At 39.0% G+C, this 18,904-nt stretch overlaps 1 protein-coding gene across 1 annotated transcript in view; it reads right to left on the minus strand.

Moving 5' to 3' along the window:
• LAMA1 (laminin subunit alpha 1) overlaps window positions 1-18,904 on the minus strand; it is a 156,332-nt gene that overhangs the window by 103,558 nt on the left and 33,870 nt on the right. Inside the window, exons 4-5 of the mRNA XM_037508821.1 lie at window positions 2,480-2,722; window positions 1,355-1,534 (exon numbers count right to left, since the gene is read on the minus strand). Of these exons, the coding sequence (XP_037364718.1) occupies window positions 1,355-1,534; window positions 2,480-2,722 (423 nt within the window). The remainder of the gene's footprint in view (window positions 1-1,354; window positions 1,535-2,479; window positions 2,723-18,904) is intronic.

Genomic DNA, 18,904 nt, shown 5'->3' on the forward strand with positions numbered 1-18,904 from the left:
AGCTATTTGCAACAAATATACACACATACATATAGATCTGACAAAGAACTTGCAAATGAAATATATAGATTTTTTACAACACATTAACAAGGACACATACATCCCAACTTAAAAAGGGAACTTTGGGCCTCCCTGGTGGCACAAGGGGTTAAGCACAGCACTATGAAGCTGTCAGCAGCCTCTGTATCACAAGTTCGATCTCTGGCTGGGCAGGGAGCTACCCACATGGTGCAGCAGACCTCTCTTGTCTCTTCTGCTGCTCCCCTCAGCTTTAGTCAGTCTGCTTGTTCTGTTCCCCACTTTGTCTCTGGTGAATCCTCTCACAACCACCCGCACCCTGCACTTCTGGCCTGTACCCCAATTCTTGTACACATAAATGTTTAAAAAATATAAAATAAAATATAGAAATGGACAATACTTTAATCAGACACCTATAAACACATGCTCAACATTAGTCACCTGAAAATACAAATTAGTATCATAAAGAGAGGTCATTCTATGCACATTAAAACAGCTGACCTGAAAATGACTGACAACTCAAATATGTGAAAATGTATAGTCCAACACAAACTCTCACACCTCTCTGATCTGTTTGGAGATGATACAATTAATTTATATAATAAAGCTTAGTGAATTCTTAGAAATTAAACATACAGTTACCCTATAACTCAGTAGTTCCACTCAAGTTTATTCAAGAGATTTAAAAATGTTCATCCACACAAGCTTAGTATACTTAACTATGCACTTAAAACCTGTTAATTTTCCTGAATGCAAATTGTATTTCAAACTGTGAAATTTTCCTTTAGGGGCCTTCCTGGTGGCCTAGGCGTTAAGTTTCAGTGCTATCACCACTATGGCCTGAGTTCGTTCCCTGGAGCAGCAGACCTCTCCTGTCTCAACTGTTGCTCCCCTTAGCTATGTATTTCAGTAGATCCACCTGTTCTGCTCCCCACTCTGGCTCTGGTAAATCCTCTCACTTCCTGCACCTGTGGCCTACACCCTAGCTCTTCTACCCAAAATAATAATAATAAAAAAATTCCTTTAGGTGGAAAAAAAAAGTACCCTTTCATGCTGAAGACCAGATGTGAAGCTAGAATGTAAGAAACAATGAGCATTACTTTCACTACTCATGGCATCTTGGGATGGGCTGGGGTGAGGGGGGCTAAGAACATGACTTCAGATCTTCCATCAGCTAGTTTAATGGTGGAATTTTTAGCAAAGCATATATAATGGTCTTCAATAACTTAAGAAAATAGGCCAACCTTGGAGGAAAAAGCCAATTAAAAAGAAATATCTATGTCCCTTAAACAAAATAAACATTTGACACTATTTGAGTGTACTATCATCAACTTACTCGTCTTGTGACAATGGGATCAAGGTCTTTAGGGTCATGGTGGCTGAGGGTCATAAGATCTGCATTGAGGGTTCTAATGCGCTGTAAGCGAAGGCGGATATATCTTGCAGAGGTAAATTCCAACAACTTGGGTGAAAGATCATCAGCACTTGGTCTGCCATTGATGAGTGATGTATGGATCTAAAGATATCAAAATAAACAAAAGTCCATTTTAAATTTGCAAAACAAGATAAGTCTGATTATTTAATTTCAGGATATAATCTTTACAGAAACTATCTAAAATCAAAGCAGACCATGATGTTCTTGAAGAACCTTCTAATGTCTGTTAACTACTGAAGAACACCATAACCCCACTATATCTTCAGTCATCCATTCCAGGGTCTCGGATGTTACTGGAAATCCTTAAAGAAGACCGCTTCTCCCAATGTAGAGTGAGTGTATTAACCTGTATTGTTAGGCTGTGACTTCTCTAGAACAAATTCTAAATGCCATGAACAGACTGGGAAGAATGAGAAAAAGTGCCAGAAAACCTTGGAATGCCTGCCCTAATCTCTACTCTTGAAACAATGTAGGCCTCGCTACAGAGTTCTCACTGTGAAGAGCACTTGGGAGGGTTTTTATAGTTTTATCTCATCAAGCCAGGTGCTACAAAAGAATGGGTTGTCTTTACTACATTCAGACTTTAATGAATAAAGTCTGTAGAGTCTGGGAGTGCCAAGCTCTTATCTGGGAATGCTTGACCAACCATCTCTCAGCATTCAACAATCCCAAGGAGGAGAAAGTCACAATGAAAAGTGGGAACTGTATTTTTCAGAGGCATTTTAGTTCCTCTCTTTAATATTTCAACAGATATTCTTGCCCTACTCTGAGGAGGATGTGATGGAGTTAATAAATCACAGCAGAGTAAAAATTGAGGGCTCTCCTTGATGGGAAGAAACCAGTAAGTTGAAATGTATGGGTTATGACATTATCAGCTGACATCAGTAAGTGATACTTTAAACACAGCTGGCTATTAAAGATCTCTGTGATCTGCAATAAGAGGGGTGATTTTGAGTGTTTCAAGATGGCAGCTTACAGAGGCCCTCTGAACATCCAAAAAAGGTCATCACAGTGTGGGGCAGTTACCTCTCCATGTTCAAGTGGCACCAGTCTGGAATAATAGGAGGTACAGATCACTTCATCATCCGCTCTGTAGGTTGGTGGGCCCCGTCTTGGCGTGATATTGTAACGAGTCAAGCATTCTGTGTCACTAACTGCGTAATACTGCCAGGGGCTGAAGTGGGTGCCATCCAGAGATCGCTCCAAAATCCAGTTTCCAGGTCGGGGGGCATTAGCAGCTTTGATGATGACATAAGCGACTTGAAAAACCTGAAAGAAAGACACAGGGTGGGGGTGGGGGATCTTCATCAAGAATCGGCAGCAAGTGTCAAAAGGCAAAGTCAGCTTGACAGAAAGGGCTGTATGCATGATAACCACCAATATCAAGAACGCAACTCATCATGGAAGTTAACCAAAAATTGTCTTGTGAACATTCTCCTTTTCAAACTGGGCTCAGAAAGTATTCACAAATAAATTTGTATTACTATTATTGGCAGTATTAGTGTTAACATTGTATGTTCTCTTGTTTCTAAAACCTTTCTCCATCGGGATTCTGAATGAAAATGACCATGTTATGTTATGTTGTTATGTTATGCTCTGTATTATATTACATTACATTATATTATCTGTGGTGTTTATAAATTAGAATGTGTTTTTTAGAGTGATTTGGAAATAACAATCTGATTATGAGAAAAAAGTCAGCCCACTACACGTCTATTAGAACGACTAAAATCCAAAACACTGACAACACCAAATGCTGGAGTGAATAATATTGTAGAAGAGGGAGGGAGGAGTCTCTGTGCCAGGGAGAAGGGTAGGTGGGGCTTTGGGATATGGGAACTCTGCTTTCCTACTCATTTTGCTGTATACCTAAAGCTGCTCAAAAAAATACCTCAGTAATAACTGAAATTAAATAAAAAGTTACAGAGTGGGGAGCAGACAGGCCAAAGGGGGATTTAGGTAACCATTCCCAGCAAGCCGAGACTAACCAGGCAAATTTTGGATTTAGAAGGGACCCTTGTAGCTAGCTAAGCCCTTATTTAGCACTAAGAAAGAACAATCTGCTTAACAACCACCCTTTTTAGAGCACTTGCAGGAAATTTTCTAGGCCTTAAGATGGTTCTATTGCCTTATGAGAACTCCCCCACACTAGAGGATTTTTTCCTTGAATTAATTCAAAATGCCCCCAAAATTCTACACTCTGGAGCTACAGAAAAGTTGCTGGATTCTACTTTCATGTAACTATCCTTCATACATTTACATTAACTAGCCTATATCCTCTCCCCCCACTCCCAAGGAGAATTTTATTAAAATATTCATCATTTAATGAGACCTCATAGCCTTGTCATGATGCTCTGGACTCAGTCTAATCTTAAAACATGGTTCTCATGGACTGAATACAAAACTCCAAATGTTTTCTAAGTTGGAAAGAACATAGTGAGAATATTATGTTCTTTGTTTTGCCTTAGGAAGCATTTACTTTTCTGACAGTAAACTTAGTTCCTAACTCAGGTTGCCATTGCAAGGAAGAACAGGAAAATACCTTTACCCATGTGAACTGTTATTGACTCCAGAGTTCCTCTAGCCCAAATTGATACAGCTAACTTTGCAAACCCACTTGTCATTTTTATTTAGAAATACATGTAATACATATGTAGATGTGCCTACATGTGCACCAAATTGTATATGTATGTATGTGTGTGTATGCCTGTGTACCAGAGGGGTTGGGAAGAAAGTTTCCATTCTCTTACTGAGTTCATATTGCTTCTTGGTTTTATTTGTTGATGCTTTCACATGTCCCAATGAGCTCTCACTAAATCCAGGAACACAAGAGCTCCTGAAAATAAACCTACCAAAAATCAAGTAATCTATAGTCTACTAAATAACCCATAGGAAAGACATATATATTTCCTAGTAATAAGTCTTTTTTAGCTAGAAAATATGCTCCCACCAAGTATCGTCTGTGAATGGCAGAAGTGGATATTCTAGGCAATTCCATGTCAGATTCTATTTACATCTGGATGAGGACCACTGCTGGAAAAGCACATGAGAAGCAAAATGACATTCTCAGGTTTTGCAATGAGCAAAACTGGAAACCTAACCTGTTATTAATGCTTAGATCTGGAACTAAATGCCCAATGTTTATAAATCTATACTCACATTTGTCAATTAAAAACCCTTCTAAAAATTAAAACAACACCATTTTGTGCAAGCTTGAACCTGTCCAGAAAGTTTCCTCATGACATAATTAGTTTTTCTTTTGAAGAGTTTATTTAAAAAATCTTTCCCCCAATTTTATAATTCACATTCCACAGTTTATGTTGCGTTGATGGCTATACTCTAATGTTACTGAAATATCAAACACTTCTCAGAAGTATCTGGTGATTAATTTTATTGTCTCCTCTGAAACTAGTCCTGAAGAACTAGTCCCCAGAGCTATGACACAGCACTGTGGCCACTTCCACGTTAGCAAAGATGGAGCCTTGTCTGGGGACCCACAGTTAGATCCATTTTTTGCAGTTTTTATTCAGTTTTCAGCCCGATGCCCAAGGTAATGGCAGGAAGAACACCTTCACCTTTCCTCATCACTGTCTAATTGTTCTCAAATCTTTCTGTCATAAAAACAGAAGTCTCTGAGCATGTGGGCTGTGTTCATTCACTACTGTCAAGCTTCTTAAGGTTTCTAAATGTTAAGGTTCTAAATGAAAACTTAAGAAACGGAGGAGTCATGGGAGATGATGTGATGAGGCAGCTCATTTGAGAATTGATAGAGGCAAGGTAGCTTATACACGAAATGAAATGTATTTACTTTCTATTTTCCAGTTGCATTTTTTGAAAATGGAAAGAACTAAGAGATGGGCCTCCCTAGTGGCGGAAGAGGTTAAGATGAAACCTATAAGCTATCCACAGCCACTGCAGCACCAGTTTGATCTCCAGCCAGGGAGGTGACCCACGTGGTGCAGCAGACCTTTTCTGACTCGTCTTCTGCTCCCCTCAGCAGTGTACTTCAGTCAACCTGCCTGTTCTGTTCCCCACTCTGTCTCTGGCGAATCCTCTCACTCCCCACCCCCCTGGCCTGTACCCCAATTCTTGTATGTGTAAATAAATAAATCTTTTTTTTTTTAAAGGAAATAACTAAGAGGTTGGCTTCATGCCTTTAAGGACTGTATGTGCATTGTCTGCTTCATCCGAAACAACCCCTGAGTTTCAAGTCAGCGTGGCTCCATTTTACATATTTGTAAACCCATATAAAGAGGGTCAACACAAGCTGCCAAGTAGCAAATCCTAAGAAGCTGCCAGGAGTCTCACTCCAGAGTCCTTAGCCAGCACACACGCTGCAGAGTGCCACCCCCACGTGGCCACAAACACCACACACCTAAGGTCGCTGGAAAAAACCAAAAACACTACATTCTCTTGGACACCAGGTTTATATATAAGCAGCTGCTGCAACTAACTCTGTCTTTACCAGCCTAGCATGAGTGGGGAGAGGGAAGAGAGAGTGTGCAAGAAACAAAATGATCGACAACTAGCGTTTATAGAGCACTTACTATGACCAAGATGCCTTACTAGAATTACTAACTCTTCTAATCCTTTACAACTACATTCTTCTTATGAAGTGTATACTGTTAACCCTTCTTGTCAGATGGGGAAACTGAGGCACAGAAAGGTTATGTCATGTTCCCAGGATCTCCAGGCACTAGAATGTATACAACAGGGTGCTGAACAGTCCTTCTCTGAGCCACTATGTCACACTTCCAGAGGCTGCAAGAAAAAGGAGATGAAAGCCCAAGCTGAGGTAACCACAGAGTACTACACCTAGTTTTCCAACTTCTTACCCCAATCAACAGCATTATTTCAGTACCGTGTCCTTGTACTTCCAACAAACCCTTGTCAATTTTACACTGAGAGCTTAGTGTAAGAAAGGAAATGACATCTCATGGAAAAACAACCAGAGTGAATGAAAAACTCATGACAATCCCTCAAGGAAGAAATTTTTAACTCATCTTGATCAAGACCTTTGCTGTGAGCCTGGACAGTACTGTCATGATCTCTCAATAGTCCTCAGGGTCCTCAAATCAGAGTCCTTGTAAATATGGAAATAATGGAAATTGGAATGGGAGAAGTACATGGAAAAAGTGAGAGTCTCTGTTAATATAGAGAATTCTAAGCTTCTGATCAAACGCAATCCATGATATTCTGTTGCCCCCCGCTTTTTTTTGCATGGTTGACTAAACTGCTTTTTGTCTCGATGTAAGGTTGGCTGAACACAAACTGATGATGCAGGGTTTTCACTAGATTTTCAGTCACTGTGAACTTGCCAAACACTCAGGTAATAGAGCCATTAACTCCACTTTCATCATGGTTCTCCTCCATTCTCTGTAATGATCACTGGAACCCACGGAAACAGCATCACACTGATGAAGTGAACTTACATCAAACACACTTTCTACAGAGAAATTTCCAGGAAAGCCTCAATATTGATTTAAACAGTCTCAGTGATCTGAAAAATACAGATAGCCTAATTCTCCATTATGACAGGCCAATTTTTAATGTGCACAGGGGAGGGAAATCTCTCCTTTTCACAGAAAGTTCAGCTGTTCTCTGTAGGGCCTCTGCACAAAATATTAATCTGGGGGGTGAGGGCAGTGCAGATACCAGTGCAGACTCCCCTCCACCTCCTGTTCCCCAGGAAATTCTCCATCCAAGCACTTAAACTGTCTTCCTGGTGGTAACTAAACAGTGAGCAGAGGAATGCTCTCTCTCTCTTAGGTGATGGAAATGAATTTTCATAGGCAAAAGTGATTTAAGCTAAAGGTCAAATTACATTAAAATAGTTAAGTGTATCTGATAAGTAATATTGCTCAATTTTCTCTATAAATGTGATGAATTTGTAAGCTTTATTTCTTGAGAAATTATTACAAGGTAAAAACTTAAATGGCATTTTCAATTGATTTTATTACTCAAAAATAAAATAATTGGGCTTCCCTGGTGGTGCAAGGGGTTAAGACACAACCTATGAAGCTATCCACAGCCATTGCAGCAAGAGCTCCATCCCCAGCCAGGGAGCAACCCACATGGCACAGCAGACCTCTCCTGACTCGCCCGCAGCTCCCCTCAGCAGTGTATTTCAGTCAGTTTACATGTTCAGTGCCCCACTCTGTCTCTGGTGAATCCTCTCACCCCCCACACCTCTCATCTGTAGCCCAGCTCTTGTATGCATAAATAAATAAATCTTAAAAAAAAGAATAAAATAATTATTTACTAAGTTAATTACTAATGCAGATATGAATCACTTCTGATTTTACTGAGCATTGATCAAGAAAGTACCTAGTCAATTCATATGCACGTGGCAAAGCAACAAACACTAGAATGAACAAGAAAAATTCGATTCTTTGAAGTTTATTTGGGATGTAGGATACTTTGATATACATTTTAGGTAAATCTTCTATGGGCAGTTGCCTTAAATGCAATTTGTATTATATTTCATTTCATTGTTTTATTGTTACCTCCTCATTTAAAAGACTAATACATGAAATTAACAGATGTGAAAAGTTGACATCTGTGAAGCCATTTTAAAATAGAGGTGGTAAGTCATTACAAAGAAAAACTGTTATCTATCTTGTTTGAACTGGACCCTGGCCTGGGCCAAAAGCAAATTGTTCTAAGAAATCATCAAGCGAATAATTACTTGAGAAGTCACCCAGATAGAACTGATAATCATGGACTTTTAGCAAAAAGAGAGAATTAGTGAAGTTTCCTTTTTATCCTTTCTAGAAAACCAGTAACTGATTATTTAGACAGCAAAAATAGTTGAAGTTTGCCTGACACTAATCAACTCTATTCTCTAACCACTTATCTCATCTCCCCCCCCTTTTTTTTCTCTCCCACCCTTGACTTCATCCCTTAGGGTGGGGAGGAGGGGGGCATGTTTTGGTTTTCTATCTGAATTTGTGTATCTTGTGCAAGTCTTTGACCCCAAATAAACATGCTTTACTTTTTAAATTACTTTCTGAATTTTTAGGTTAAAGACTAAAAATACTATGAATCAGAAGAGAATTTTAGAATAAAATTAGATTTTGGTACTATCATAAGATGTTTAAAATAAATATGTGGAAGTTCAGTATTGTTTCTCTTTTTCCCTCATTTCTTTTTTGCTTTTGCTTTTTATTGGAAGTAGGGTTTGGCTACCAGCAGTGACAAATTTAGATTTATGTCTTAGAAAACAATGAAATATCACTTTTGAACTTTGTTCATTCATTGAAAGTAGAGAAGAAAAGGAAAGACCTTGTAAGAAAGATGATCACTGAAAAATGGAGGGCAGAGATAAGAGTCCATCTGGAAAGGACATATTAACCCATATAATCTGAAGTGGGGAAAGAGACATTTCCAACATCTATCAGAAGCAGTTTTGTTTTCTATCAGCTGAAAAAAGTTTTCCAAAAGAGCTCCTTGCATGCCATCCTACCATCCAAATATCTATCACCCCATTCAGGGAAAATAGGGCATTATTTCAGGGATAAGTGTCGAGTCACTTTAAGAAGTCAAATCTGAAAAGCAAGAGGTTGGTTCTCACTCCATGTCCCAATGTATTTCTCTATATACTTGTTGCCAATGCTCCATTCTCCATTTCACTAAGTGTTTTAGAATGATTTTGCTAAGTTTGTGGGAGACTGGTTTCATTGCCTCAAAAGGATATCTCACTTTTTCTTCCCACCCTGTTCTGGTGGGTGACACCTTAGCAAAACCATCTAACACAAAGCCTGCTTAGAATCAAGTGCTGAGTAGCCCACGTAGCTTGCTGAGTGCTGTGCGCTGAGTAGGGTTATTTCCCCTCCTGGGCACAGGGCTGACTGCTCACGGCTGCTGCAGCGGCAGCATCACCAGAGAGTAGTGTACCTTTCATCGCCCACCTGGGGAAAGGCTGAAACTCAAAATTCAAAGTATGGCTACTGATTCTGATATGATCACTGATATGCATTCTAAATGTGTATTGATTTTACACCTTCCTAAAGTAAAAAAAAATAAATAAATAAAGTCATCATAATTTGTGCATCATCTATATTCAGAAAAAAAGCAAAACTGGAGTTTTGGGCCTAAATGGAGGCTACACAGGTGAGCTCAGGACACCGCCCCTTGTGTCACAGGCTCAGGGGACATGGGCACACCTGCTCAGTGGGCTTTTGCCGCAGGTCAGTAACCTGTGTGTCCTGAGAACAACCCACCCATTATAAAACAGATGTGCCCCAGAGGAGCAGGGTCAGCTGTCTCCTAGTTAGAAACCCTACTGCTCCTCCCTGGAGGGAGGAAGGATGGGCAGAGAAACAGAGATGCTGCTCTCTGAGAAGCAGTCCGAAGGGACACAGGAGTCTGGGGGCAAAGGACACCCCCTTGTAATATTTCATTAAGGATCATTCAATGAACATTGATTGAGCATTTGCATTGTTACAGGGCCTATAGCAGGTGGTTCAAATATAGCAGTGGGGTGGAGGACATGGTCTTTGTGGATGCCCTTAGGGGAAGGATGGGGTTTGACTAAGTTCCTAGGGAGAAGGACAATGGACACTGAAGGTGTCTGGTTGTGGCAGGGAGGCCATCCTAGTGTCTGGAGAAAGTGGGAATGGTCAGGCAATGTTTCTCTTAAGGGTCTCTGAAAAGAGAGGAAGACTGAGCAGAAGATGTCCAGGCAAAGGGAATAAAAAGTGCCCAAGGAGAGGTTGTGCAGATCCTGAGAGGTCCGTAGTGTGAGGGGCAGTGCAGAATCTGTAGGGCTGCTCCACTTAGGAGAGCCAGACGGAGGTTGGACAGGTGTGGGGCTTTGCTCCGTATTAAAGGTTCCCATTAGAGGACCTTAAACCTGGGAGAAACAAGGCCACTGGGGCTGAAAAAAATCATGGAATTGGATTAATTAGTGCTGGGAAGTTATTGGAGATGGTGGTGTTGACATAGTGAAGGTCAAGGCTAAAATAGAAAAAATGCAAGAAGGCCTTAAAAGGTATTCCGAAAGGTCCAAGTGTGAAGGAGAAAGAAGACACAAAGAGGCCAAGCAGGACTTTCCAGATCTGACAGACCCTCTCTCACTGCAGAAGTGGGAGAGAGATCTCTCCTGTAAGGCTCCAAGGCCACACTTAGCCCTTTGTTCCTCAGTCCCAGAGAACTTCCAACTGCAAACATTTGAAACTTGACTTCTTCTCACCTCACCTTCTAGTCCTTCCACTCACTTACGGTGCCCTAGACCTAGGAATGGTTCAGAGCTTCCTCTCATGCTTATCATGAGAAAGCACGTACCATCACCCCCTGAAAGTCCCAGGGCCTCTCGTCATTAAGCCTTGCAAATCCAGCTGGCGGGACTAGCTAGCAAAGCTGTGGAAGTCTGTACTTCACTAACTCCATTAAACATTAACCTAGTAGTTACACATTTACAACACCTAGAAACAATAATTATATGTTTCTTTCTTTTGGTCACTGAATCACTTACAGTTTTATCACCAGAAATTAGAAAGCATTTTTATTTTTGCAATATTTCACTCTTTACATGGAACGTTGATCTAGATCTTACTTGAAGATTCTCATTCTCCTTTAGGTACATCTAATGTCATTGGCATTACTGTTTGACAGGCATTGAGCTGGCAAATCATTGCACTTAAAGCTTATTTTGAAAAAGAATATCCAAAAAGGATCTTAGAAGGAAGGTTTTTGTTTATTTAAAAAGATGTGGGGGGAATGAAAAACAGTATAGCCACTGTGGGGAACAGTAGTGTGGATCCTCAAAATATGAGACATGGAACCACCATATGACAAGCAATTCCACTCTGGGCATATTTGCACAAGAACTGAAAGTAGACACTCAAGCAGATATTTGTACACCAACACCACAACAGCACTACCCACAAAAGCCAAAAGATGAAAGCAACCTAAATATCCATTAACAGAAAATGGCTAAACAGACCGTTGTGCATCCATACAATTCCTGAAAAATGGATGACATTCTGACACAGGTGACAACATGGATGAACCTTGAGAAAATTACACTGAAGTAAATAAACTAGATACAAAGAGACAAATATGTATGATTCTACTTATATAAGCCTCCTGGAGCAGTCAAATCCATAGACGCTAAAATTAAAATGGTTACCTGGGGCTGGGGTGGAGACAAGAAGGATTGGGCAGTTAGTGTTTGCTTAACAAGTTGTAGTTTGGGGTGATGAAAACCTTCTAGAGATGAAGAATGATGATAATAGAATAATAATGGGAATGTACTTAATGCTACCAAGCCTGACATTTAAAAATGGCTAAAATAGTACATTTTATATTATGTCTATTTTGCCACAAGGGGAAATAAATGTAACAATAGAAAAGTGAATGGTGTGAAGACTCACATGTGGAAGAGAGAGATTTCTAAATTGAACACAAGTAGTATTTCCAGGCAGGGTTGACTCTGGAGAAGATGAGATAGCCATTAGGAGGTCAGGCAAACAGTTCCCAGGGAATGTGTGAAATCTTCTCTTTCCCATGACCTTGTCATTTGCTTATTAAGCACTGTAAGGTATGAAGAAACTTCACGAAATGCTAAATCAGAGTCCCAAACCATTAGGGTTTAAATGAAAGAAAATCCTGGCAATGACCTGACTGAAGACCCAGAGAAATGCTTCCTCCCTGGTATCAACCAACATCTAGCCAACCTCAGGGTCCCCTATTTCTTGCATGGTAACAATCAACTCTGAACCAATCTCAGGGTCACCCCATTTCTTGTATGATCCAATATGTAAGTAAAGTGCCATAAAATAGTAGAGAAAAAAGGAATTTTAAAATTATAAGACTGACAATTCTGCTACCTTTTAAATTTGGAGGAAAAAGGGTCTTAGAAACTATTGAAACTACTAGATCAGTCACATTATGATTTAATTTTTGAAAAGAGGATTAGAAATAACCCAAATATGATAAAAAATATTATGGAAGGGAACATGGAAACTATAATTTCCACTCTATTTTTTTAAATCTAAGCCTTCTCTATAACATGGTTTATTAATTATTAAACACACAAAATCACACAATTAGGGAGAAAAAACACTATGCACATATTTTAGAAGTTATCAGTTACTCTAAGAAAGCATAACCTGTCCCAGTTGGAGGAACAGAAACTATTGAGTGGTTTTAGGGCTTCATCAAGTTTCTCAGGGTATCTTGGTTTGGACAGCTGTCGCACACCAACTAATTATCTGCAGGTTTTAATTTGATCTCACAACTTTCCCAGGCTTCATTACCCTACCTTTCGGCACATAAAGGACAGAATGTGTTGGTGTTTCTTTTCGATTAGCAGAGACAAAAGAAAAATTTTCATCTCCTTGCTGCTGAGGGTATGTGAGATATATATGTTCATTCATTGTTAGTGAGCATATTAATTGAGAAATATTTCACAATAAAATAAAACAATAAAGACCACATTTGAAAAATGCTTACATGTTCTGACCCAGTAATTCCATTTCTTGGCATCTATGCTAAAATATAAGCAGTTTCTAGCCACAAAAATATTCAAATGTTTGTGGTAGTATGATTTATAAAAGTGGAATCAACTTAAATGTTCAATGAGGAAGCAGATGATGACATCTTATTTTCTCATTATGAATTAATCCAGGAATTTAGATGCTGGCCATTAAGCACAAATTGGTAGTTTCCAGCCCTTCTGTATTAACCTGCACAAGAAAGCTTTATTCACAGCAGACCAAAATGCAGCTTTCAGTAGGTAAATAAGTTCGGGAGACATACATACAACACAGTGATTACAGTCAACAATACTGTGTTATAAACTTCAGAGTTGTTAAAAGACTAGATCCTAATTGCCCTCACCACAAAAAAGAAATGATAACCATGTGAGGTGATAGAGGTGTTAGCTAACAGTACTACAGTTTTCATACCACAATAAATAAAGGTGTCAAACCCACAGGTTGTACAGCTCAAACTTACATAATGTCATCTGTCACCATTTTTTTAAAATAAAATAAAATACGCACTTAAAAAAGACCAACAACTACATAACCCAAACAAGTTAACAAAAGGATGGATAAACAAACTTTGGGATATTCACAAAATATAACACTATTCAGAAATAAAAGGAACAAGCCACCAAAACAGCAACAATGGATGAATCTTACAGATACGGGCTAAAAGGAAGAAGTCAGACACAAGAAAAGGGCACAAGGCATGATTCCACGCAGATGATGTTATATAATGAGCTCAGCTAATGCAAAGTGTAAATATTCAGGAATATTCAGGAGAGTGGTTTCTCTTCTGGAGGGATGGGAGTGAGGGAGGAGGGAGTCTGTTGAACTGACTGGGGAGGGCTGACGAAACATTCTGGAGTGATGGAAATGGTATGCATCCAATAAGGGTATGGCTTACACATGTCTGTATTTGCTAAAACTCATGCAACTATACCCTTAAGTGTGTGCATTTCACTCTATGCGAATCAAAATATGTTTATCTCAAGCAAAAGAAAAAAATCATTCTTTCACAGGGCTGCATGCACCGTTTCAAACCTGCAAACACGACTTTCCAATTCCCGTGCTGCAGTCTCCTGGGCATCCTTCCTGATTCCACTGGAGCCTTCTTCTGGGTTGTTTCCAAGATCCCTGAAGACACCTTAACTATGTGTACCCTAGGGGTCCCAACTCTCTACACCCTCCCCACCAGTGGGAGCAGTCTGCTTATTGTCTTATTGTTTCCTGCTACTTCAGAAGCTCCCAGAGGGCCTGGAGCACCTTAAATAAGAATTTAATCACAGTGATAACAACCAACATATACAACAACCTGCAGTTTGTTGCTTTCTCTGTGGTAAGGGCTTCTCCTGGATATTATCACTTTCTGTTCATCAGTGAATCCTGAGACCCTAGCATTAATTATTAGTTTTCTTAATTATTTGTTATATTTAGTGCTCTTCAGGTATGGTGGAATGGCTCAAAAGGTAACTCCTGGTTGTTAGAATTGCAAATGATTTTTAAATGTTTTCTTATATTTTTCTGCATTAAAAAAAATTCTCCTTTTAATAAAGTATCTGTCAATTGAAAAAAATTAAAAACACAAAAGGTATTTTATAATACATATGATATATATTGTATTGAAGCATGAACTGTTTTTTAATTTGTTACAGCTGTCTTTTTAAAGATGAAGATGTTAGAATTTGAGCAGAGGGTTTATGGATAAAAAGCAAAAAGGGAGGGAGAGTGGAAGCGAGGAAAGAAAGAGCAAAGAAGTGCTAGAATGAATTCCAAACTACACTGTGAGTTTCAAAGACATATTTCTTCAGAAATTGAAACAACATTTTTAGCCTCAATATAACAGAAGAAGTAATGATTTCAGAAAAGACCTCCCCTTCTTTTCATAAATATACAAAAATAAATTATTTTGAATCCAAAACAGTCAGGGATATGAAAAGTATATTTTGACAGTCTTGCTAAACTGTCTTCACTGATTTCCCAGAGTCCTCCTAATGCCCAGCAGACGACACTGTGGAGTACGCATACTGCGGTCTGGCCAGCACTCTGACAGTCAGAGAAAGGAAAGAGGGGGAAGGTTTGGTCAACTAAACTGCACTAAATGGAAAATGGTTATGCTTGACAGTCTGGCAAACTACTATTTGTAGTGCACAGAGGATAAAGCTTAAAAATAAACCTTGTTAAAACCCAAAATTCGATATAGTTCTTGAAGCCTGGCTGCAATTATTCTCATTTATTCAACTTGTTTGTATTTAAGACTGAACAATTCAAGATACAGTATTTGCATCCCTCTTTGAATACCCAGCTCTCTATTTACCTAAAGACAAAAGTATGGCACCTAAAGAGATAACCACGGAAGGTGGGCAGAGAAAGGAGCCTCTCAGAGAAAGACCTTTTCAGCAGTATGAGGCAATGATCATTTTAGAAGCAGCCTCAAATTCTTTATCTTCCTTACCTGAAAGGCTGTAGTCGGCTTACATTCCCTCCACTTGAATTCAGGGCCTAGTGGTCCACAGAGCACAGGAAATCACACTGTGTGACACTGGGGGTCAGTCTAAAAGGGACACTAGAGCCTCCCCGGGGGCACAGCGGTTGAACGCTGGACTGTGAAGCTGCCCGCAGCCTTTGCAGCGCCGGTTCAATTCTCAGGCTCCGGGGAGGGTCCCACCTGGTGCGCAAACCTCTCCTGCCCCGCCTGCTGCTCCCCTCAGCAGTGCACTTCTTTGTCAGTCTATCTGTTCTGGTCCCCACCCTGGCTCTGGTGAATTCTCTCACCCTTCTGCGCTTCTAACTGTGCCCAGTGCTTGTATAAATAAAAATAAAAAATAAAAAAAAAAATCTTTAAAAATAAATAAATAAATAGAAGGGACACTACTTCTGCTGCTTTCTCCCTAATACTGTGATATTAGACACACCCAGTGAAGCCATCCCTGAAATCTTGACCCACAGAGACTAGAAAAGTTATTAAAAGATGTGGCTGTTTTATTTTTTATATATACTTTGCATCATTGTTCATTTTTAAACAATGTTTGCTTTTCTTCCCCCCCACCCTCAGGTGTATGGCCATAGAATTTCCTTCCCCAATTCACCCGTGCACCATCACCTCAGTCCCTGTGCTCCTCCCTCTCTTCCTCCCACTCCCAAAGAACACAAAAACATTGATTCAAAAGAGCACCTGTACCCCTATGTTTATTACAGCACTATTTACAATAGGTAAAACCTGGAAACAACCCAAATGCCCAAAAATAAAAGATGTTGCTGTTTTAAGTCATAAAGTTTTGCAGTAAGATTTCTTACTAGGTAATAAATAACTAGAATGGAATCTGTGACTGAGGGGGTAAAAAATGAGATAATAAAAACATGGAAACAAAAGGAAGACATCTCTGTGAGAGTAGCAGCTTCACAGAGAATGTGATGAATTTTGTTTTCATCTGGAGGGCAAGAATTTTGTGTGTGTTGTAATAAAACTTACATAGTAATGTAAGTAAAAACTTACATAGTAATCCAACATTACCTCAATAAAAAGTAAAAATGAATTTAGTATGGCTTATTTCCAGATAATAATGAAGTTTCTTCGAATCTATCCATTTTGCTAAATAAATGAAAAAAAATCTAATATTTGAAGTTGGTTGAGGCCACTGTGAAATAATAAAAAAATTGAAATAGAACTATTTTGGATAAATGCAAGCATATAGTAACAGTAATTTCTACCACCACTTCCAGAAAGAGTCAGCCTGACCTTTTAACAGAGACTCATTGGTAAGGAGAAGCTCCCTTTGAAACATTAATTCTTCTAAGAATCATTCAAGATTATCTGTCTTAAGAACGTGAAATTTGCCTGTTCTTTTCTTATTTACTCTGTCAGAGTTCTTAGCAAACATTTGAAGTTCGGATGATACAATAAGTCTCAATCTAGTCTTTATCAAATTTTCAGGAATTTTTGGGAGAAAAACAACAGCCATCTAAATTAATGAGGTTTCATAAAACTTAGCAAACAAGCAGCTCTTGTCTAAAGGTTTGCCTAAAACAAAGGCCCTTCTGTGATTAAGTTCCCACAACAAAGTGCTACTTCCTAATTAAACCTACACAGAAAGTAAAGCACTGCTTCAAAAGGCAGCTTTATTTTCAAGGCCATAGGACACGTTTCCTTTTTGATGAAACATATTTTATCTTCAAAAGGAACATTACAAATTTCTACACACAAATCTAATCACTTCCAGTGAAATTTATGCCCATAATTATTTTTTTTTTTTACAGGAGAATCCAAAACATGAACTTATTTTCCCACGATTTTGCCCAAAAGCACATGTTAGGGCATACCCAATTCTGCTGGCACTACACACTTCCAGTTTTTCTGCCTCCTCACACTTATTTGAACCTTCCAATTTTTCTACAAAAAGCCCATATTACCCTCCTAACCAGTAAAAAAGAATACAACTATTGACTTATGAGTTTATTTTTCCTAAATCTGCATAATTGCACATCTTGGCTAATCCTATTAGCTAACCTTAATGAGATTGTATCAAGTTCTCATTTTACATTTCTCTCCCTCATTCCTTCCTTCTTTCCTGTCACTGCAACAGTCCAAGGGAAGGGCACGCTGGGTCCCACTCACTGGCCAGGAGGGGCCAAGTGGACAAAGAGATGGAGGCGGTGGGGCTCAGGAAGAATGGATACTCCCAAAGCAGGAGGAAGTTGTAAAAGCTCCTGCCAGTTTCCTCATAAAATCATAAGGGAAAGGAAATCACCCTTGAGATATCAAGAACAAATGAGGTAAGACGTGCTGAACGTAGAAGGAACTAGAAGTCATGGTTTCCCATCCCACAGCACATGGGTTGTGTGGCTCCTTGCAGCCATTGTGCCTTTTATTCTGCAATTTTCTTACCTCCCAAGAGGAGACCATCTGTATTGCAGGACTGATGGAAGGAGCAGATGGGATACGTAAAAAAATAGTCTATAAACTATACCTATGGATTTTCACACATATACACCCAATGAACACTCCTTTTTGAAGGGACAATAAAAACAAAACTCACCAGGAACTTGCAGTATGAATCTTGAAAATGGTTTGCATTTTAGTTATATTGAGAAATACTCAAGCTATAAAGTTAAATACAACACCAAGACATAAACAGGCATGTCATACCTTGATCAAGTTTCTTAAACTTGACAAGTCTCAGTTTTGTCATTTATCAAAAGGAGATAATGGGATCAAACTCACAGGGTGATTATGAGTATTCAATGACATAATCTAGATCAAGTGCTTCCAACAGTGTATGATCCACAGCAGGTATATCACAAATGAGAGCACTGTTGCAACTTTATTAAATACACAGAGATGCATGCAAAGACCTAAAAGTAAATATGCTGATATTATAAGTGGTTGTTTCAGAGTGAAGGAATTGGCAAGTTTTTTTTGGTCTCTCTACACATATGTGCACCTTCCAATTTTTCTATAATAAGGACTTTTTCCTAACCAAGAAAAAAATACATTTTTTCTTGTGGATTTATTTTCCCAAAATCTGTATAACTGAACTTCTTAGCTAAGCCCATTAGCTAACTCTAGCTAGATTATATGAAGGTCTTGTTTAATGTTTCCCTTCGTGATACTGAAGATCTCTGTGAATTATGAACATGTCAGATAAATATATATGACAAATATATACAAATATGATATTTATTTAAAGGGTAGAATTTGTTGGGTGCACAACTGAGAGCCTCCCTTCATTTGTATCCTATAAGTTGTATGAAAGCATATCACTCTGCTACACTTTAGGCATCTCCCCTATACCACACAGCCAAAAGTAATAAATTAATAGACACATAAATAAATAGAACTACTTAATTTCCTCTACTGCTGTCCTTAAAGTCACAGTGTCATGGTGGTGCCCAACAGAAATCTGTAGCTGAGATCCAAAAACACCTTGTCTGTTGAAATATTTGAAGGCAGTCAACTTAGAAT

Source organism: Talpa occidentalis, unplaced genomic scaffold (genome assembly GCF_014898055.3).
Source record: "Talpa occidentalis isolate TD23 unplaced genomic scaffold, MPIMG_talOcc4v2.1 talOcc4.13, whole genome shotgun sequence".
Classification (NCBI taxonomy): domain Eukaryota; kingdom Metazoa; phylum Chordata; class Mammalia; order Eulipotyphla; family Talpidae; genus Talpa; species Talpa occidentalis.